Raw genomic sequence first — 23,477 nt, forward strand, 5'->3', positions numbered from 1 at the left:
TTTGACATTCCACGCTCCGACCCGTAGAACGCCAGTTGTCTTTCTCCTGATAACAACGTCCTCCTGAGTAGTTCCCGCCCGGACATCCGAATGGGGAACTATTTTACCTCCAAGAGGACGCCATCATCATTTAACCATACAGTAAAGCTGCATGCCCTCGGTAAAAATTACGGCTGTAGTTTCCCGTTGCTTTCAGCCGTTCGCAGTACCAACACAGCAAGGCCGTTTTGGTTAGTGTTACACGGCTAGATCAGTCAGTCATCCAGACTGCTGCCCCTGCAACTACTGAAAAGGCTGGTGCCCTTCTTCAGGAACCATTCGTTTGTCTGGCCTCTCAACAGATACATCTCCGCTGTGGTTGCACCTGGGATACGGCTATCTGTATTGCTGAGGCACGCAAGCCTCCCCACCAACAGCAAGCAAGGTCCATGGTTTTTTTTGGGGGGGGGGGGGTGGGGGGACCATAAAGAATATATATTCCTCCCATTCTTATGCGAACGGAATGAGAAGCAATCTGTAAATTCATAGTACAGCAAAGCACACACCAACGCGAACTTAACAGTGAGTTACAGAGTACAGGTGTAGATTTATTTAGTGTGCTGTTTCACAAGTAAAGACGTATTTGTATGTTTGTACTTACCAAAGAAGGGGTAATTAAATCGTGGATGTTCATGTCACCGATTCCCATGTGGCACTCTCCGTGCTTGTCAAGAACTGCAGTGTAGCAAGCTGTCCGACCATCTCTACGAATATCTACGGCGGAGGTGTCCTACGAAAAAAATTTGTTATTAGCTCCAATAATACTGTGTTACGTCAGAAACACAATCGAATATTACAATCTTGAATATGGCTGACGTGTAGCAACCGTATTTAAGTTTCAACGAAGCGTAAAAACATCCAGCAAACTGCACAAATTTTAATGCATTGATATGGTATCGATACCATCTAAGGGTATCTTCATCAGAATATATTACTTATCACCAATTTTTAATCAACATAGGAGAATAAAATCCACATTAAAATCCTTAAGCAGCACTAGAGCCCAAGCTTGATGACAGAAGCATAAAAACATGTAATACATTAAATATAACAGGAAATGCTGCAAAATAAAACAGCAATTGATACGTGCCATCTGTCCAGTGCAGACACGATTAAAGCGCTCAAAATGGACAGTATTAGCATAGTAGGAACAACAGCTATGAATTACAATAACAATAATTAAAAGAGTCAAATGATGACAGAACTACGTGTAAAGACGTTCAGCCAAAGAACGACAGTATATCAAATAGCTGCTAACAGCTGTTTGAAGGCGTTAAATAAATTATTCCGCAACTGTAGCTGTTCACTGAGAATGTGACCATCATCGACAGACATGTGCTTTAAAATTTCCAGTTCTTTTCTTTATGTTGCGTAGTAACTTAGACATCGGTTTGTGGCCTGTAAAAAGCAAATGATACGCAAACGACGAATTACGCTTACTGGTACCCTCTCTTCCTAATAAATGCTCTTTATCTCTGATACTGATGGCTCTTCCGGTCTGACTAATGTAATAAACTGGGCAATCATCACAGGTGATTTCAGAGACTCCTGAATTACGTAAAACGTAATCGAAGATGTCAAACAGTGAATTAGATTTTTTTGCAAAATATTATTAGTGAAAAAGGCAGCTTTGTATCAATATCTGTATTGTAGCAGACGACGAATTCTGTAGGAACTGGTACCTACGTATTGTACTGAGAGAAAAAAATGATTTCGTCACTGTCATTATTAGCAATATTCGTAAAGCAGTGACTCTGCTGTTGTGTTTAACTCTAAGGTATTGTTAAAGGAAGGTACATAACAATTAACCAGTATAGTTATTCCTATCAGCTAAGTTTTTTAGGTGGTAAATATATTGGAACAGCCCGATGAACGGCTGAATGTTTCCTGTTTCCACATAGCGGCGTAAGCTGTTGACAAACGGACACACTAACGTGGCAGTTTTAGGTGGGGAAGTTTTGAACTATGGTTGCGTAAGATACCGGTAGTGTTCGGTCCTGAACTACCACTGCTAACCGCAGCGAACAATTGTGTTGTAGCCACTACCAAATGCTTTGTGTCTTCAATTTGCTTTGCTTTGTGGACTGTTTTTTCTAATTTTGAAATAAGTGAAGAGACTAATCCTCGTGCGTGAAGGGACTCTAAAGAGACCTCGCCACAAGAAAAGGAATCGGCGATCATCTTGACCGTTATGTCAGTTCTGCTTTCGTCGAAGTACAGAATGCGGGCATAGTAATGGCAGCCCTTCGATAGGGAGGCGGTGCTCCTCACTCCGCGGACAGCCGTCAGTTCTAGTTTGTTTACGGTGGCGGTCGACTGCCTCGATATACTGCCCGCATATCATCAGTCCTAGCGGCTCGGTTTTAACGTTAGCTTCACAAGATGAATTTCACTTGTTTGACCTGAGCACTTCAAGCTCATATGGTCTTATCTCTGCATGCAGTGTGAACCTACGTTTGCAATACTTGTTCTGTTTTTAATACTTCTAGTGACTACTTAAGGATTCTGATATGTTTGTTATTCTTCTATGTTGATTACAAATTTTTATAGGTAACTAACATATTCTGATGAAGATATTGTTAGTTGGTATCGAAACCAGGTGAATTCAATAAAATTTGTGCAACAGGTTGGCTATTATTATCCTTCACCAAAACTCTCCAATATTTTGCATACGACATTTTGTTAGATTTGACTACATAAGTTTAATATTATTGATGGCATAATACGTAAGGTAACGGTTCTGTTTCCAAGAACTCTTAATATTCTGAAATTAAAAACGAGTTTTTGTGTAATGTTTTTCTGCACACTAATGAACCTACTGATTTGCAAAAACGAGTAGTGCGACTACATGATAAGACATTTCCGGTGCTAAAATTGTCTGAGAAGAGACTTTTACCTTTGAAACATTGCGAGAAAAATATTAACTTAACTAATTCAGCACCTAGAATATATGAGACACATGACAGAAAAGCGTACCCTAATAAATTCTATTAAATGCTGATCTTGTTCTCGCACAAAAATCTACTTTCACAGTAGTTGTGAAGATCCTGTGAAAATCGTGTTTCTTTCTCTGCGACTTGTGATGTTTGGATACCGCATTACAAGTAACTAGTTTTACATTGTTAATAAACTATCTTAAGAAATATTTTTGGGGTTAGTGTTGTAAGTAGATAAGATTATTACGAGAAGGAACATCCTATTAAATTATAGCTGTGCCTTTCGCTAGCAATGCTGTTACCGACCGAGATATCCATGGTTCAAATGGCTCTGAGCACTATGGGACTTAACATCTGAGGTCATCGGCCCCTTAGACTTAGAAACTACTTAAACCTAACTAACCTAAGGACATCACACACATCCATGCCCGAGGCAGGATTCGAACCTGCGACCGTAGCAGTGTCGCGGTTCCGGACTGAAGCGCCTATAACCGCACGGCCACCGCGGCCGGCCGAGATATCCATAATGCATCAGGTAAGAGCTAATCTTGTGCTTTACAGGTTGCGAAATTCTTCTCTTGTTAGTGCTTTTTAAGAGCTCCAAACAAGTAGTCATTAAGGGGGAGGCGAGGTCTGAACAGTGAGGAGGATGGGGAAAAAGCTCCCGCTTCAACACACACCATTTGCTGTTGTAGCCGTACGATCTGAGCACCGTAAAAACAGGCGTTACCTTTGAGATAAATCCCGATGCAGAAATCCCATCCTTTTCTTCCCAATGAAATCTTTTAAAGCACCCCTAAGCAATATTCCGCATTAATGTAGTGTCTTGTCATGAAAATGTCAGCATCGAAGATACCTTTCACGTGCCAGGAGACTGTCTGATGAAACTTCCTTGGGTGACAGGAAATGTCCATGACACCATGCTATGTTGCTTCATTTAGGTTCAGGGTATAAGGTATAGTAATGTATCCAGCTAGATCACAGATAGTGAAAAATGGTATGCTCTTGCACAACGATGGTCTTAACATTTCCCACCTGACAAACCTATGCAACACTGTGTACCTGTATCTGAGGTTTTCAAGAACAATTGTTATACTCTCTCTAAATTTTCAGGGGTGATAACAATTGTAAAAAGATGCACACAAAACATCTCATACCATTATTATGTTTTTGCACTTGACAGCGTTTCTACGGCCAACTATGATGACATTTTTCTCCAAATTTCAGCGGAATTCGCGCCGATGTTCATAAGAAATTTTGTCACAAATTGCGTTGTTCCATGGCAACAGATACACTGCCTTCGTCATGTTCGTTTAGTCTGTTACAAAACAGTACCACAGCAGAAGTGCGATACTCACGAAGCGTTAAGTCCTACCTTCGCCTCTTTGTGTGTTTCGCAGCCACAGCACTCTTATTCAATGTTCCTTCTTATTTTGATGAAGTTAGTAAGTATGACGTAGCTAAAAAGAGCGAAAACCAGTTAAATTTACTCTTGTCTTGATAATCAAAATGTTTGAAATAAAAGCATGTGTAAACCATTCTTGTCTTGCTCGATTATCAAAATATCCTCTGTGATGAGCGCACGTGATACGTCGATGCATTCTCGAAGCAACTACAAATGTATTTGCGAGGGTTGGAACTTTAATAGTGGCAACTATTTATTTACAGCACACGTGTTTCAAAGTTTTATTGACCTTCAAAGTAGTCACCAGCATTGTGTATAACCCGTTGCCAGCGATGCGGAAGTCATTGGATACTCTTAGCAGTACCAGTTGTGTTGACAGTTTGAGCGACGCAGCCTATTGCCCGACGAATTTGTAGCAGCCCTGGAGCGAATGCCGTGAAGTGTTTCCTTCAGTTAAGAAATCGAATTGAACCCACGAGGGACTAAGTCAGGGGAGTGCAGTAGGTGGTATAGCACTTAGCAGCCCCATCACTCAAACAAATCAGTAACAGCTTGCACTGTACGTGCTTGAGCATTGTCCTGTAAAATGGTCAGGTCCTGCACTTCAATCTCTAAGAAGGTCGTAAGTTGTATTCCAAAAATGAACAGCATAGGGCCAGAAGTGATGACACTTTCTGCAGGACCTGACCATATTTTTGCTGGACGACTTTGAAACACATATATTTTGTACGAGCTGTAGATAAATAGTTGCCACTATTAAAGTTCCACCCTCGTATAAACTTCTCCCTAAAGATTCCCTTACATTTAGAAGTCGAAAGGTGTTAGGTCTCTAAAGATTGAAGTGTATTTAATAATAACCTCGGCGACCAATCCATCGAACATCTAGTGACATACAAGTAGACCTGTGTTGCATCTCTTTTGATTATCTGCTAATAAGTTTACAATGGAAGAAAAAATTAATGGTCGCAGTATGTCGAAATAGTCATACCTCGTAAGGGAGCCCTCAAACGATAACGCACGAATGAAACCGTGTGATTGCTAACCATTCAACAAATTAACCGCTGGTACACTCACTCACTTCTTTGTACAAACAATCTTGTATGCAGAATTGTAGCTATTTACATTACTGTTCATTCTGAACTGCGCCTCGTCTGAAAATGTGTTTTCCTTGCGTGTTCTCGCGAATCATGTGTTCAAGTCAGTCGAAGGACTGAAGGCATCGATCCGAACTGTCCTCATTCATCCCGTGCTATAGTCTTGGAATGCACATTTTACAGTTTCCTCTCCGAAGCCTTGACAGTTCGCTATGCATTTCATCGGCTTACACCACTTATGCAGTGAATTTCGTTGTGATCGTGTGAAGGGTAGCAACACTGGCAGCCATATATTTGCTTAAGCATATGATGAACAATGAATCAATTTGAAATGTTCGTCGTAGAAGTCTTGTTTTAGATATTTTACTATCATACGAGTTTTTTATTTTGCACCTCTTCCTCATTCTTCTACCATCCTCTCCTCCACCCAAAAAAACCTCTTAAATTGTAATATTATGCTGTTTTAGATCAGTTGTTCTTACATTCTTGAAGAACTGACTTACGTAATTATTTCAGTAACAAAGAGGGCAATTGCTAACGGATGTACTATTGTAAGGGGGGCGATCAGAAAGTTTCCGTTCGATGTCCGCACAGTCCGGAATCGATACGCCAATCAGGCAAAATCGCCGTAAACACGAAGGCAATTATCCCACCGAAGCACCAGGTTGAAAATACCAGTTACGCTTACAGTGTGTCCTGCTGCGTGTAGAAGTACGGAACTGTCTGCTGCACGTCTTTGTCCCACAGGAATCTTCGACCCTTCAATTCCTTTTTTAAGGCACGAAAAGGGTGACAATGGCATGGGGAGATATATAGGGTGGACGTTCGAGTATCCCCCATTCGAGTTGGCGCAGCTTCTGCGTTTGTCATTTGCTATATGGGGACATGCGTTATGGTGTAACAGTATTGTCAGAATTTTCCAGGATGGTGGTTTTTGACAGACATTCATTCTCCGATGGATGCCTATCGGTGGCTGTCCTTCTGATGCCGAGAAAAGAGTGGCAGAACATGGTCCTGTTTGGACCCATTTGCTAACAACGTCGCCATAGTTTACGTTTCCGTATTTAATGCACACACACACCGAAGAGACATCAACGTCACACTAATTTCTTGCCTCCATGTCGGTGCTTATGTATGGGTATCGGAGTTGCACTCCTTTGCATACACGCTGCAGCAACGCCCTCAGATTAGCCCCTTATAATTCATCAATTTAGTAAGTCATGATTGCAAAATATTAACATGAATCACCTACTGAAGGATGGAATGGCTGACAGTAGAGAAGGGGGGAGGGGGGAGTGCAGAGAGATCAGTTGGGTAACTGTGAAAAATAGATGCGCGAAGCAATGCTGACCCCACAACCTATTGTTGTTGTTGTTGTTGTCTTCAGTCCTGAGACTGGTTTGATGCAGCTCTCCATGCTACCCTATCCTGTGCAAGCTGCTTCATCTCCCAATACTTACTGCAACCCACATCCTTCTGAATCTGCTTAGTGTATTCATCTCTTGGTCTCCCTCTACGATTTTTACCCTCCACGCTGCCCTCCAATGCTAAATTTGTGATCCCTTGATGCCTCAGAACATGTCCTACTAACCGGTCCCTTCTTAGGAAAATCAACAATATTTGTAGCTAAAGAAAATCTTTGACACTGTTGCCTGAAATATGCCTTTTGATAGTGTGAAGCTATCACGAATAGAGTACACGAGGCAAATTATCATCTACAACTTGTACAGTGTGCCGGGCCGGGACTCGAACTTGGGACCTTTGCCGTTGTAAAGGATGTGCTATACCGACTGAGCTACCCAAACACGACTTACGTCCGATCTTGACCCAGGATTGGATGGCTCAGTCCGTATACAACTTACCCGCGAAAGGCTAAGGTAGGTACCAGGATTTGAATCCCTATCTGGCACACAGCTCTAATCTGCCAGGAAGTTTCAAATCAGCTCACGCTCCGCTGTAGGGTGAAGATTCATTCTGGAAATCGGTAATTTCTAAGAATGATTGCCTATCGAAGTCACGTCCAAACGATACATATCGAACGTGCGATTTTAAATCGATCACGCGTCTCCGGTGGCGGGCGTTGTGATCAATTATTTGTGATCGTCATTTTTATATGTTTCCCGTTGTTTCCGTAGTTGCTGTAAATTACATACCTCCGCTAATTATTTGTGAGTTTCTAGGGAAACCCAGACTATTTATGTCGTTAGTGAGTGGAACGTCTGGTGTTATTGATGTTTCTTTGGCGGATTCTCTCTCATGGATAAATCTAATTCCTTGTTTATGCAGCATATAAAATTGCTTGACTTTTTGTCGCAATAATGGAGTACTACCGGACAAGGAAAGAAGGGACTGTGTAGACACTGGTGGTACGAAGTGTGTAAACCTTCGTCAAAACAGTTTAGATGCTGAAACACCGTTACAATTTCCTTGTGAACAGTGCAGAAAACGAACGAGTATCAGCAAGAATACATGGTTCCACTCTTCAAAATTATCCGTCCAGATCGCCGTAATGGATTTTAACATGACAACACCGACGACGAGTAAGGTAAGTCTTCTCCTTTGCAATTACAAGTATTTTTGTAACGCTTTTCTTTTATCATTGCTGTAGTGAATACAGTAAACATACTCATAACGCCCGCCACCAGAGTTGCATGATCGATTTACGATCGCACGTTCGATATGTATCTGTTGGACCCTGCGACTTCGATAGGCAATCATTCCTGGAAATTATCTGGAAATCTGTACAGTGTACTACAGCGGCTACAATGGATTAAAAAAGGTGGATTAAAAAATTCGCTCTTGAATAAAAAGCAGACGAATTCTTTTGTCAGACGCTGAGCATAATGAAACCATTCAACTAAACAGTACGATGCAGAATTGTCCGTAAATTGATAAAATAACAACGACATTAATTTACCTGGCATCCGTCGAGATGCTGGACAGTCGCTCGTCTGCCTCTTCTTCCTGTGAGTTTACTACTTCACTTATTACTGTTCAATGTTAAATAATGTAATATACTCTTGTTTGGTTGAAATAGTTCTGTTTAATTCCAATGGAGTCCCGACTCTCTGTACAATGGTTCCGATATTATGTCCCATCCGCCAGCTCACCACGGAATAATTATTATTCTCAACAGTCACAGAATACTCTTACAAAATCTGAGAATTTAGTGTTCCCATGAGTCTTTCGCATTTGTATATTTAATTATGAGTATCGTTGCATATTTTTTTTTAAATTTAATTTTATAGGCTTTTGCTGCAAATAATAAAACCATTCCATATGATTAATATTTCAGTATTTCACAGGCACATTTAGAACACAGCAATATGAAGTGGTTTGGATCCCCGTCGTCTTCTCCATGTTAATTGCAATTTGAAGAGTCTCACTCAGATCCTAAATGGTGAGCATGGAAAGAGGAAATATGCACGTCTCAACATTATCCGACTAACTGAAGTTACAGGTCTCTTCAGAAGGTTCTAGTTGTCGATAGCATTGTAGTATTGCCGGTTTTTTATTTAAGTAGACACTGACCTCAAAACAGGATGTAAAGGGGCGCGATTTAAAGGGACAATAGCCAAGATGACGATCTTATCCCAAGGTCACTGGCAAAGACTTCCGGTGTCGGGTTACACACTTGGGATAGTCGTATTATTCAAGGTCGGGAATAGAGCAAAGTCTGATTCTGTCCGATGGCGTCAAATTGGAAGTAAAGAGCATAGTTTACACGAGTTATGAGACAACCACAGACAACATTTAGTAGCAGGGCATTCAAAACGGCGACCACAATATAGATATTTACGGTTGAAGACAAACATAAAAAACACTTTAAATATTTCAGTCAGATAATAAACTGAAATTATGGAACAACTCCGGGAATAAATGTTTTTTTTTGGGGGGGGGGGGGGGGGGGGAAGGTAGACAAACTAAAACAAAGAAGCTAATAAAGCCAAGATAATTCCAGGGCAACCAAAAATATCGAAAATTCAGGCACATGGATTTCTTTAGAATAAACGGAACGAAATAATATAGGAAACAAAATCGGAAACGAAGATAGCGATACCAGACACCCCCCCCCCCCCCCAACAAATAACAAGATAATCAAAAAATTGAACACACGAATTTTTCCAGAACAGACCGAACAAAGAAATACATGAATCTCAAGACTGGAATCGAATTTTTCGGTTGACTTACATAGCTCCAACGAAAACAGAAATACCAGACATACCACAAAAAAAAACACACATGCGAACTATTGCACAGACGATTTCCTCTAGACTAAAGGGAACAAAAGATGGAGAGAATAAATGGAATCGAATATTTGGCTTGAATTACATAGCTAAAATCGAAGACAGGGATGCCAGACCTCCCCCAAAGAAAAAAAAAGAAAAGAACAACTTAATTGGAAAACTACTACCACATTCCAGCAGAATAAACCGAAAGCAAAGATAAAAGAATTGGAATCGCGCTACAAACGAAAATTAACAGGTCAGAAATAAATAAATAAATAAGCAAGAAAGACGAAAATCTTGATCCCACTCAACTGAACCATTATTACAAATCACATTCACGAGAACAAAAATACACCTCAAGAGTAAGCCTCTAGCTCTACAGTAGCTGTCACGAACTGCAAGATGCAGATTTTGTTTACTTTCAATTTCTTTGGAAAGTACGAGTATATATACAGCAATGATACATTTAATTTCTGTTGTACATTTTCTTCCATCGATATATCTGAATTTACTAATATTTCTCAATTATGATTTATTTTTATTAGACTTACAGTAGTAAGTGTGTAGGAAAAACTGCAGAAGGTTGTGCAACGGAGTTTCGAGGTAACGTGAATCTGAGCTGTGGATGCTCTTCAGTAATTGTGGTATCTGGGTCCCAGTTATCGTTCAGATGTAGGTTTTTGCTGTGGGAAGAGGAGGAATAGCCACTACTATTTTTGAAGTTTTGTGCTAACCTTTATCGTATTACCGAGTATCTGTTTTATTAAATTATGTGGTAGTGGTATTTGAAATCATTTCCTAGAAAGCAAAAGCGGCCCGAAAGAATCAATTTTTAGCAATGAATTGTAGCAAATTACCTGTTTATCATCCTTCGAGACGTTTTTAGGGAGGAAATTCGTTCGTTTCTAGTTTCTGCTACAGTCTTTGCAATCTTTGTTTATCCTAAGGGAAACTAAAATATTAATTATAAGCTATCATTTTCCACGTCATAGCTACTAGTAGCACAGTTTCCTTCAGTGATTACTTTAAAATAAACATCTTGGGGACTGAGTTTCAGCTTCAGCTATATTTAATCTTTTTATTATGAGATCACAACAGGTTTCCTGGAACTGAAAACGACAAACTTAGGAGTTATGCGCACAACAATGAATTATGAAGTAGTAACTGACTTTAAAATATCCACTAATATGAAAAAAATTAAAGAACTTATAAAGAACATATGAAACAGAGAAAATTGTGCTCGTGTAACTAAATCATAAGAGCTAAAGTACAGAACATGGAACCCAACATTCGTTGTCTGGCGAAACTAATAAACCGCTACTTGGCGCAACGTCAATGAATCAAAATCAGTTATATGTAGGGATCCCAAGTCCAAAATGGTCTGTGGAGCCTAAACAGATTACTTCCCGGCCGAAGTACGTTAAGAGAACCATATCAGGACCTGATGAGCGGCTACTTTAAAGAAGAGCGGGGGAGCTTACAGGGAAGTGACCCAATAGCCGATAAACTGGATGGCTTACGTCAAGGAAGTGGATTATTAACAGACAAGGAAACACATACATAAAAGAAACACATACATCTCCAGCATATGCGTATTCTCGGAACACAGGACGTGACCGCGTACTGTGAGATACTGACACCGAGAAAGTACACAGCTAACCTGCTGAGGGCTCGGGCATGCGCAGATGAAACAGGTAAAGTTAGGATGTCCGAATACAATATCTTAAAACTTATATGAAAAATATAACAGTGACAGTTAATCTGTATTAAAACGTATCTCTAATAACGCCTATTCAGTGGTGTTAGCCTAAGAAAAACATCAACTAAAGGCGTTTAATTACTGAAATTACGACCACTAGAGGCATACATTACGGAAAGAAAAATAGATCTAGCTGAAATTAATAACAATATCCTTAACTTTAAAATATAACATATAAATTATAAAATTATTTTCAAAACCAATGATTTTTCACGATTCAGAAAGATCTAGTGACCTCAGAATATACAATTAAAAAAAAAATTAAAATGTGCTTGAAAGCATGGCACGTAAGAAATCTAGATGTGTCCTTGGTAAACACCGAGGACCGTATAACGCATTAAGAGAAGAAAAGAGCGTGGAGTGGCGGGGTTAAGGACAGAGGGGGGCTGAGGGGTGGAGAGAGAAAATGGGAAAGGCTAAGGGGGAAAAAGAAAGAACAGAGCATCATGAAAACTTTTACTGAGACGCTCAAAATTTGCCAAGATGCTACGGTGCTTTAATTCAGTTTGTCCATGTAGGGTATGATAGGGAAGGCGCTTGATGGCTCGCATAATTTTACCTCTTTTAGGATATTTAACATTTGACCTTTGTTTTCCCGATGTAAAATTTTTAAGTTACCGCGCCCTATCCAGTTCGCACCAAAGGTCTCATCCAAATGACTTCATACCGCATGAGCGAAGTGCGCCGATGCGCCAACATGTTGGTACCACATGCGCTGGTGCATGTTCACTGTGACATGTTTCAATAACTCTGACAGTGTTTTCCTTAAGAAAATCAAGAATCTGTTGTCATTCAGTCGTCAGAGGAGCATGTATAGACCAACCAGATTATGCCTATCAAACTAGCCCAAACGTTGACGGCAAAGCGCTCTTGCTGACCATGAGCAAATGAGGCGTGCAGATTTTCCCCTGCCCCCACATGTTGATTGCGTCTCTTTAACAGACCTTTACTCGTAATGGATGCCTTATACGTAACAACTACAAAGCGTGTGAATTCAGGTGCAAAACCAATGGCAGAAGTCAACGTGACACGGAAAATCAAATGGGTTAAGAGGTCGAATTGTCTGAAGGCGGTAAGTGTGCAAGTCAACTTCATTCCATACACGCCAACCGTGGAATGGCTTACACCCATTTCTCGAGCAACACTCCACGTGCTTGTTCAGTAGGGCCGTTCTTGGTTGGTGTTCATGTTGCTGAAAACTTAATGGCCACGAGGCAGTACTGGTAATAACGGAAAAGCAGAGAATGTCCTATTTCTTGAAACTTCCGTATTCATACCCTTAATTTGGTTCTCCGCAGATTTCGGTTTAGTAGGTTGCGGAGCCGGCTCTTGTGTCGTAGTTGGTGAATTGTTTACTTTTTGTTGGCTGAGTTTCGAACTCTTTCTTCTCTTGTCGTCGTATGTCTGTAACGTATTTCGCAATTCCAGTAACACCTCTGCATAGCTTGCGTTTGCTCAAAGATGTGGTCCCATTTCAGACATCCTTGGCTCACTGTCTTCTGCTCGCAGCACATACGCAATTAGTTTGACATTAGTCTTCTGTTGAGGAAACCTAACACTATGTTATGGCGTAAGTCTAGTAACATCGGTAAAACCAAATCTTAGTGTAGCTGTTATCAAATTGTTACCGCGTTATTTTCGTCTCCTTTTTATATTATTACGCACATCTAGTAATTGCTCAGGCAGTATCAGCTCAGATTATACGTAACATTTCAGGCTTCGTCGGCTCTTTGGGGCGTCTAACTTTTATGGGTGCGGCGTAAAAAACAAATACACTTTTTTGGAACGGAATTTGCCACGTGATTATTATTATTCAGGAGGTGTTTCGCTATCGGTGTTAGACTCGAGGAAGATTCGTTCCATAAATAAGAAATTACTGTAGGATCGAAGGCGAAAGCCAGCGACTTACATGCTGTAAAGTATCTAATCGCGAACTAACTGCGCGAATATTTTCAAATTTGTTTGAGCGGAGCGATTTTACCTGATTTGAGGTTGAGAAGCGGACAGCATAATGCAGTGCGGAGCCTGGTCGTTGGTTTATTAAGAATGTCAGAAGTTAGTGGTGTTGCTCTATTTTTGTTTTTGCAACTGAAAAGCTACAGACCGAGAACTACGGACATCGCATAATGCCTTCCATAAGTTATAGAGGAATTTATTTTACATTCATGCGAAGAAAATAAATGCTATTTATTAAATAAAGTGGTTGCGAGTCCATTTAAATAAAAGTCTTTCGAGACTTCTAGAGGAGGAGGAGGAGGAGGAGGAGGAGGAGGAGGAGGAGACAGACTTATCGATAGCCCCAAATCCAGAGTTACATGGAAGGTAATCATGTACAGTCGACGAAACCAAACTATTCGCATGCCTTGATAAGCTCTGGTATCTTCGGTTGTGTACAGCTCGCACCAGTGCTAATGCAATAAACACTGGCAACAGCAACGTGTGTCTGTTCCCTTCATATTGTAATGATTTTGCTTACAGACCTTTTAGGTTTTTTGTCTGCGTATAATTACAGCACATTGTTTTATACATACATTATAACACTTATCTATTTGAAAAAAAAGCGAATCTGTTCAGTTACAGGGTAGCTGTGTAACAGCATTGGAAGGTTTCAGGCTGTGGAGTTCCACTGCAGTGATAAAGGACTCGCGTTCCCGCATACCATTTGCTTTTCTTAGACTGTGTTGTCTGTTTGGTACACTGGTGCGACAAAACTAATGGGATACCTCCAAATACCATTTCGGACCTCCGTTTTCCCGGCGCAGTGCTGCAGCTCAACCTGGCATGGACTCAAGTCGTTGGACGTCCCCTGCAGAAATATTAAGCCAGGCTGCCTCTATAGTCGTCCATAACTGCAAAAGTGTTGCCGGTGCAGGATTTTGTGCACGAACTGACCTCCCGGTTATGTCCCATATGTGTTCGATCGGATTCATGTCGTGCGATCTAGGTGGCCAAATCATTTGCTCGTATTGTCCAAAATGTTCTTCACACCAATCGAACAATTGTGGCCCGGTGACATGGCGCACTGTCATCCATAAAAATTCCATCGTCGTTTGGGAACATTAAGTCCAAGAATGGCTTGCAAGTGGTCTCAGCTGGTTCTGTTGGACAGAGGATGCAATATAATCGATGTAACGCAGTCCACATTATTATGGAGTCACCAACAACTTGCACAGTGCCTTGTTGACGACTTGGGTTCATGGCTTCGTGGGGTCTGCGGCACACACTAACCCTACCATAAGCTCTCACCAGCTGGAATCGTGACTCATCGGATGAGGCCATGTTTTCTCAGTCGTCTATGGTCCAACCGATATGGCTATGAGCCGTAGAAAGGCGCTGCAGACGATGTTGTGCTGTTAGCAAAGGCACTCGCATCTGTCTGCTGCCATAGCCCATTAACATCAAATTACGCCGCGCACTATTCTAACGAATACGATCGTCGTACGTCCTACATTCACTTCTGTGGTTATTTCACGCATTGTTGCTTGTCTGTTAGCACTGACAACTCTACGCAAACGCCGCTGCTCTCGATCGTGAAGTGAAGGCCGTAAGCCAATGCTTTGTCTATGGTGAGAGATAACGCCTGAAATTCGGTATGCTCGGCACATTCTTGACACTGTGGATCTCGGAGTTTTAAATTCCCTAACAATTTAGGAAATGAAATGACCCATGCGTCTTGCCCCAATTACAGTTAGCGCTCATAGTCTGTTAATTCCCGTCGTGCGGCCATAATCACGTCGGAAACCTTTTCACATGAATCACCTGAGTACAAACTACTGCTCCGCCTACGCTTTGCCCTTTTATACCTTGTGCACCGCCAGCTGTGTATGTGCATATCCCTATCCCATGACTTTTCATCTCACTGTATGTTGGAAGCGTAAAACGAATGTAGCCGAGGTATGCCGCACTCGATGAAACGCTCTGCCGACTTACAGCAGGACTGCCCGCTTCCATGCCTCGTCTGAGGAGGCCATGCCTATTGTGCGTGTTCCTCATGAAACTTTCCTTGTCTCACTTCATTTTACAACATTTGTTGTAATTTGTGTGTGTGTGTGTGTGTGTGTGTGTCAAGTAAATATTCTTTGGAAGTCCAAGAACAGTATTCCATTCACTGTGCTCATTTCTCTACACTAATCTTCAGAGAAACGATCACTGCAGAATATGCATTCATTGTTTTCTTCTTCTCCAGTTCCTACATCTGCAGCATTGTCATTTAAATTTGTATCAGACTTTGAAGGAATGAAAGATTGTTTCCTGTGTTTATCTTTTTCAAGAACAAAACTTTCGCTACCCTTCTTTGATTGAACTATAACTTTCTTCTCTTTGAATTGTTTCAAACATTCACTCTATTGAGACGAATTTACCTACTGAACAGATCCGGAATGTACTAATTTTACTGTAGCTGTCAGCTTCTGATGTTGCTTTCTGATTTTGGGAGCTGACCCGATACCATTCGATTCAGATTTTCTCCGTTGTTTTCATCTTGCATGTCAAACTCCTGGCGTATTGTATACTCATTGTCTTTTAGTAGACGCAGTTACACGGGAAGAGTCCCGTTTTCCAGAGGCTGTTTATAGCAGTTTCCATTGTTGGTGCTCTCAGGTAGGCCTCTCCAAATTACTTCGTAATGAAAAACGAGGTTACTACTTGACTTGAGTTATATGCTTACCAGGTTTCTATTTCTTGGGGACAATGCGTTTTAAAGGGTTCCAGGAATTACACAGAGAATGCTGCACTCTATGCTTGGAATGGAGTGGTAAACAGATATGTGAACATGCTCTTCTCTTGCTTTGTCTACCACACAAATGTGATATGGCACCAATAAAGTATTAACAGATCAGCATCATTACCAGATGGCGTCACAAAGTTCGCAAAATTGTCAAACCACTTAGCAAAAATGTGAATCTGAATCCATATACTAAGACGGCAAGTTGAAGATAATCTAATATGGGATAGCGTCGCCTAATACGCGACACCGGCGAATATTTGAAGACCGGTGGTATCCAATATTAGGTATAAGCCATTTGGCGCCAGAAACATAGCCTCATAGTTACTCCCTTCGGTTCGAATTCCAGTACATTATAGCGCTTGAAAGGGTAGTTTGTGAAGGATATAATCTAATGAATGTCGTTGCAACAGCTACTCAACTTCAGATATTAAAGCTCTACGAGAAAATACACTAAAAAAAAAACTTGAAATTCGACACTTGCAACATCAAGGATTCTCGACAATATCCAGATACGTAATTGTCTCATTGCCACTGTTCTAAGCCTAAGGCGCAGTGAGAACTAAGTTCTGAGACTTCCCTATAGAACTGAGCACTTTATTCAGTATTGAGGTGTGTCACATTAGCGAGCTCCCCCATAATAGGCACCTTTTCTCTGCATTTATTTGAGTAAATTAAAAACAATATCAATTCAGGACATAAAATTTTCTCAAGTTCTAATTGCATTAAAGCAAAGCGTAGTGCGTCTCACCAGCTGGCGTCTGTAGTTTCATATCCACAGACCATCGAAAGCATTGATTTCTATTTTACTTAAATTAAGGAGAAACGAAACATAATTTCCGATATTCTTCGCTTGTCCTGTCTGTTGAAATACGTAATTTCGTACCTCCTCGACTCTTTGAGATCATTACACACGTACAGAAGGATTTTAATAAATATTGTGACACGTCTTATTACAGCCCATAACGCTGAATAATTGAACTTATTTTTCCCAGCATATTAGTAATTTTACTTCCAGGCCAAAATGTACGAACTCATCGTTAGACATTTATTCTCTCTTACTCAGTTTTATCTTAATGATTTTTTTTCTGCTGCACCTAATTTACCGTTCTGTGTGCTACTTCTGTGAATAGTTCAACTTAATTTGGACCTGTATGTTTTCGAAAGAGAGCAATAGTGAGTTTTAATGTTCTCGAATAAAAAGCAAAATGATTAGTGTTTTGTTTGGCACTTACATTTGACCGCGTAATTTGAAAAAGAAGCTTATTGTTACCTGTTTCATTCGTTCCAAAGAATTGAGTAATTATTCGATTACTTACTCTCTCTTTTATTTGAAATACGAACTTCCCGAAAGAAAAATTATGTAACGGACAAACCCTATGGATTTTAACTACTGACCTCAAAAGAATACTGATAACTGTGGAAACGGATTATTTACGAAGGAGAGCTAGAATATCAAGAATCGAGAAAAAGCTAATGAAGTAATAGCTAGAATGAGGGCAAATGAAACAGTGATAGATAGAATCGAAATTATTGAAGTGGTATGAGCATTTTTCAAGAATGCCAGATCATCGATGGCCAAACAAATTTTTTGAATGGAAACCACCTGGCAGACGTAAACGCGGCATATCACATCGTTCCTGAAAGAACGCATGAACAAGGTAATGAAGAATCGCAGTGTACGTTAAGGACGACGCCCTGAATAGAGAGGCTTGGGAGAAGATAACAGGATTACAGAAAAATGTTAGTAATTGACATTTGTATTAATTAATCCTGTAATTAATAATAATAATAATAATAATAATAATAATAATAATAATAATAATAATAATGATTTACTGATTGGTCTAAAACCGCTTAATCCTCGGAATAATAATAATCTCTCGCGCCTACGAAGCGGATGCCCCTTAAAATAACTTGGATGAATTTTGTTTAAAATTTGAGTTTTTTTAGCTCTTGAGTTTTTGTTGGCTCGTACTACAACTGTTCTCTTAAGGACTACAAATAATATGCGTCAGTGTTGTAGTCATCAAGACAAGAGAAGTATCACAAATGCCGTTGCCACCCAGCACGACGGGGACAAAAAATAGCCCTATGGCGGAACCGAACTCTGATTCAAAGAGTAACGACCATGCACTTTGAACGAGAGCTACTTGCACAGCAACGGATGGAATCTGGCATTGCAGGTCAAATCACATCCTGTTTTTCCGTGCATGATGTTTAATAGGTATTATGTGTAAAATGTCTCACCGTCAAATGTTAAAAAATGAAAAGAAAAGAGATACCAGTGGCCTGCTGAGGAACTTTTGTTTGCGACGAGTCAGACACGCAGTGCAGGATGTTTCACAATTCGTGTTACACACTTCTAGATGCCGTAGAAAGGACTTGGTGGCTCAGGTTTTCCCTCTGAACACGTGTCTGGAAACGGTTCGTTTACATGTTACAAGGAAAACAATATGTACAGATTTCACTCCTTTTTACTGTGATATTAGAGCAGCTGTTTGTTATGACGACCTCGCAGTTTGGTGCACAGAGTGTATCTGCGCAGTAAGTTCGCATAAACTCTAACATGCGTGGTATGTGCTTAATCACTTCTGCCGCAGCTATGATCCATGCAGCCAGGTCTTCCTCAGACTGGACAGGGTCTTGTAAATAAGAGTCTTCATGTGGCCACCACAAGAAAAAGATCCAACTGGTTAAATCTGGGGTCTTGGCGGCCAAGCTTGTGGTCCACCTCGACGATACGCCTGTCAACGTAGACTACGTTCAGACAGTTTCAGACGCGAACTGCAAGATGTACTGCCGCGCTATCATGCTGGAACCGCAATTTGTGCTGGACATGCAGTGGCGCATCTTACAAAAACTCCACCGGCACTTGTTGCAGGAATATCAAGTACCTGGTACTCGTTAGGTGGAGAGGGAGGAAGGATGTACAGCCCAGTCAAACGACCAACACAGATACTTGCCCAGTCACTGGTGCCGTAGGTGTGACGAAATCTCCGTGGTTTTCTTGATCCGAAACGTGGTTATTTCGAGTGTTCAAAACACCTTCCCTATTGAAATGCGCTTTGCCGACGAACCCAATTCTGATTGGAAACCGAGGAAAATCTACACAACGGGCTAAAAACCAAGTACAGAAACTGAGAAGCAACACACAATCCGCCCGGAGCATGGCGTGTGCCTTCTGTGGGTGATATTGATGAAGTTAACTGTTCATGCAGAACACGCCAGACAAACGAGTGAGAGGCATACAAGTCACGTGCAATGGCTCGAGTACTCGTCGATGGAGTCTCTTCAACCTGGTGAGCACCTCTTCTTCCAATACGACTATGCGTCGCCTTCTTGGTGCACCACAGTTCGCTCTATCGCTTGTGAATTTTCCACTTTCCCGCAGTATTTCTACTCTGGCAAGCATGGAATGAGATGGAGTCACACGGTTTTGAAAGTACTCGTGATACAGACACTGGGCTGCTCTTCCACTACGGGGAGTTTCACCGTAAATTGACAACATATCTTCATTCTGCGAACGTGTACTCAGGCATTCTGTTACTGCAGTACTAGTCACGGTAACGTCAACTGACGCATCACCAGGAAGCACGGAAACATGACAGATGAAAACAGACGACATCACGAGGGTAGCCTACCGTAACAGGCGAACTAGGTGAGAGCAATCTACTGTGCGACTGATTAGCTTTAGTTTTGCTTGTAACACGGAAACGAACCGCTTCCGGACATGAGTTCTTTTGAAAAACTTGATATACTTAGTCCTCACTACAGCCCCTAGAAGGGTGTGACATGAATTGTGAAACTTCCTGTACATCAACCATGTGAGCAGCCGTCTTGCACGTTGCTGCTGGTGGAAGCGCTACACGGGCGAGGCTTCGCACCGTTCACTGTGACGCTCTCTGAAAGTGAGATGTGTGTGTGTGCTCATCACACTCGCAGCCGTTGGTAAGCGTTCGTTTGACTCGTGTTACAAACAAACAAAATGACTTTTAAAGCCGCATTTTACGTGTCCATTTGACAGAGCTGTTAGAGATTAGTCGAGTCCGACATTCTCTTTATCAATATGTATAAACAGAGACAGTAAAACTCCAAGAACACTCAGTACTCCAGCAGTGGCACCGCTGCCCTGGCCCGGCGCTGACTGCTACCGCCAACCACGTAGCGCTGCTGAGTCACTGTTGGGTTGCTGTTTACTCTTCCTAATTTGCTGTCCATATTAACACACACCGATAAAACAAATATCGCACTAGACTAATTTGGGAACACTTTAGAATGGACTGGTAAAATTCTGACTTTAAAACAATTTTGTTTGTAATGTAAAACAATCCGACGCTATCTGTCGGCACTGAGCGTCGGATGGAGGACGTAACATGCAGTAAATTAATTGTTGGGCTGACTCCGGATACACGACACGAACATGAAATCGGAAATATATGCTGAAACACGAGGGGAAATGTGACTGACCTCTCTTAGGGGAGACACCCTGCATATACAAGGTAACTCAAAAGTACTTTTCCAAACTTTCGGAAATGGCTCCTTAAACCAAAACATGCAGAAAAGGTTAATAAAAGCGTGTGTCCGAAAATCCTTCGTTTTCGAGTGATTAACAAAAGGTGACGCCCAACGGCTTTCCAGGTACAAAAACAACTTTACTTATCTAGGCACCCGTTCGACTCATTGTAACCTAGATGGCGTTAGTTGACAGGGAGACTTTTTTTTACATTCGTCGTTTGTCCGTCTTCAACGTCTCCGTTGTGTATATGTCTTACAGGTAATGAGTTAACTGAAAGTGCTCCGTTCAAACATGATAATACATTTATTTCGTGAGCACGCAGACACTACTTTTATATACTGTCACACGAATGGTAAGGGACACGAGTCGCACGGCTGTATTCAGGTGGCGTTTCCATGCCGAAGACAGCCGAGTTATCCAATCTTCGTGCTGTGTACCGCCGTGTTGTCGACACAGGATTCGTAGCACCACAAACTATGGATCAAGGAAGACCATGCGTTGTTCGTACGCGTAGCTAGGAAGAGCACGCTCTACGGGGTGTCTAAGAGCCTGGCAACAGCGCAAGACAAATGGCCCTGGTATGTGGTTCATCTTCAAGTTGAGCACGAAGGATACTTCACGAGCAACTCACGTATTCGTATCATTTTCAACATGTACACGACCTTACGTTTGCCGCTCACGCACCACGGGAGAACTTTTACCGATGGGTTATTGCACAAATTGTCAGTCCATTGTTTGACTCTTCAATTTTGTTCACAGGCAAGGCAACGTTTTGAAGAGATGGCATAATCAATTTCCACAACCAACACACATGGGCCGATTGCAGCACAGTCATTAGTTTTGGGCCGATTGCAGCACAGTCATTTGTTTAAGATTAATATGTAGGCTAGGATTTGAATTACTCCCGATTAAATTCCGTCGATTGTTAATAAGCGAATAGCAGCATGAGTTCTAATTTTTATGTGACCGGGACCTAACTGATAAGTGCTACTCGGTTGTAGCTATCCTGGGAGTTGTTCCTAATCAGAATGCTGCTGCTCAACAATGTTAAACACAATGGAAAGGGGTTTTTGCAATAATCAATGTCAAGATATTTTACACTATTTGAGCGATATTGTGGTAGATGCAATCTGAGAAAGACACTACTTTCGTCTTACACTTCTAACTACGGTTAATCTACACAGATGTCAGACTTTTGTATTTGTTCACACTGTATAACAATAGTTAGCATACTCAATATTCACTGCACTCCAATGCGTGGCCGGTGCGGGTGCGTGAATTTTCGACACTCCACAAACTTCTTGAACTGCCGTCAGTAATATCACTAATCACGATTTGGTAATGTGGTGACCGCGCGGCGATGGGGACACACACAGTCGATACATCACGGGATACTTTCTCCCGCGATTCAGACAACGGTATACCCTCCCTTCCTGTCGGCTACGCCCAGACTATCATCACATTCGCTCACTCAGCGCTCGCAGCTCTTGACAATCCATTCTACCTACCATCGAATTGTGTGAGGCAAAATGTATTTATCCCTGGGTAAGGGATCGTGGGCCCTTTACAAATTACAAGTGACTGTTAGGGCCATACATTTCCCAGCACGTATTATAGGAACTTTCTGCAGGGACTTCATTCAGAACAACCTTCTAGATCTACTACAGGAGATGCTCCTGAAAATAAGAAGAAACGTATGGTTTACATATGGTAGAGCTCTACAAGATTTCAGTCGCAGTGTTAGAGACGCACTGGCTTGCACATTGCCCCGACCTCAATCCGCAAAATGTGAGCTGTTTTTGATACCTAAAAACCTGAGTATTATATAGGATCCAAGGGAAAAGAGGCTGAAGACAAAAATCCCACGAAGTGATATTAAGCGCGTCGAAAATATAGTTAAAACCATCATCAGTTCACCATCATCAGTTCACCATCAGAACAGCACTTACATGCCATCTTCACCATTGGACATTGTGGTAATTAATCGAGATCCAAAGTGAGAATAGAGGTCTTAAGAATTCGACTATCTTTGTAAAAGATAAGAAACAAATATAAAAATAAAACAAATGGAGTACTGTACGAAAAAAAAGTTAGGCGCCTAGAAGTCAATGGAGGTAAGTGATCTTTACTACATTTTGTCAAAGTTAAGTGCAAATTTGAGGAGGTGGCACTTTCTTTAGCTGCGTTTACTCTGATGTGTAATGCTGTTTCCAATTTACATACGCGCTGATTATCTATATGAAAGCCTAAAAAACACTGAATATGTGCTACTTCGCCAATGTTCAGCGACTCGGTAGCAGGTCATTGCACTTATCTCTTTTCGCTTCTGTGTTCTAAATCATAATAGGGTAATAATAAAATAAATCAAAAATCATTTACTTCTCACAAAAAAATGCAAGATTACAAAATCTTAAATCCGTGAAGTATCTGTCCTCCTCATTCGGTCTGCTAGCACTGCTGTTGTCGTTGATGCAATTCGGCTGTTCTCTACGTAAGGGAGCTTTATGTGAAATGTATTCTAGAATGGTGGGATAAAGCACACTAAATATATAACTATTTGTATTTCATGTGCGTTACCTTCAACTAAGGTTGCTTCGAGGGAGGTTGCCTAGAATTATAAGTCGCCTCAAATTCGGCAATGGCTGGTCACATATCTAGTCATTAAAAATCCAGTAGCTTGTTCACTGACTGCTTGTAAAACAGTTTGGATTCAATTATTCTGAAGTGGGGCTTTCCATCCTTGCCACAGTAAACCTATTGGAAGCCTCAGAAC

The 23,477-nt window shown here is 41.2% G+C and overlaps 1 protein-coding gene across 1 annotated transcript in view; it reads right to left on the minus strand.

The window, feature by feature from the left end:
* Nucleotides 1-23,477, minus strand: part of LOC124775803 (uncharacterized sugar kinase YeiI-like) — a 281,535-nt gene that overhangs the window by 247,498 nt on the left and 10,560 nt on the right. Inside the window, exon 2 of the mRNA XM_047250634.1 lies at nucleotides 641-769. Coding sequence (XP_047106590.1) covers nucleotides 641-769 — 129 coding nt within the window. The remainder of the gene's footprint in view (nucleotides 1-640; nucleotides 770-23,477) is intronic.

The sequence above is a fragment of the Schistocerca piceifrons genome, chromosome 2, assembly GCF_021461385.2.
Source record: "Schistocerca piceifrons isolate TAMUIC-IGC-003096 chromosome 2, iqSchPice1.1, whole genome shotgun sequence".
Lineage (NCBI taxonomy): Eukaryota > Metazoa > Arthropoda > Insecta > Orthoptera > Acrididae > Schistocerca > Schistocerca piceifrons.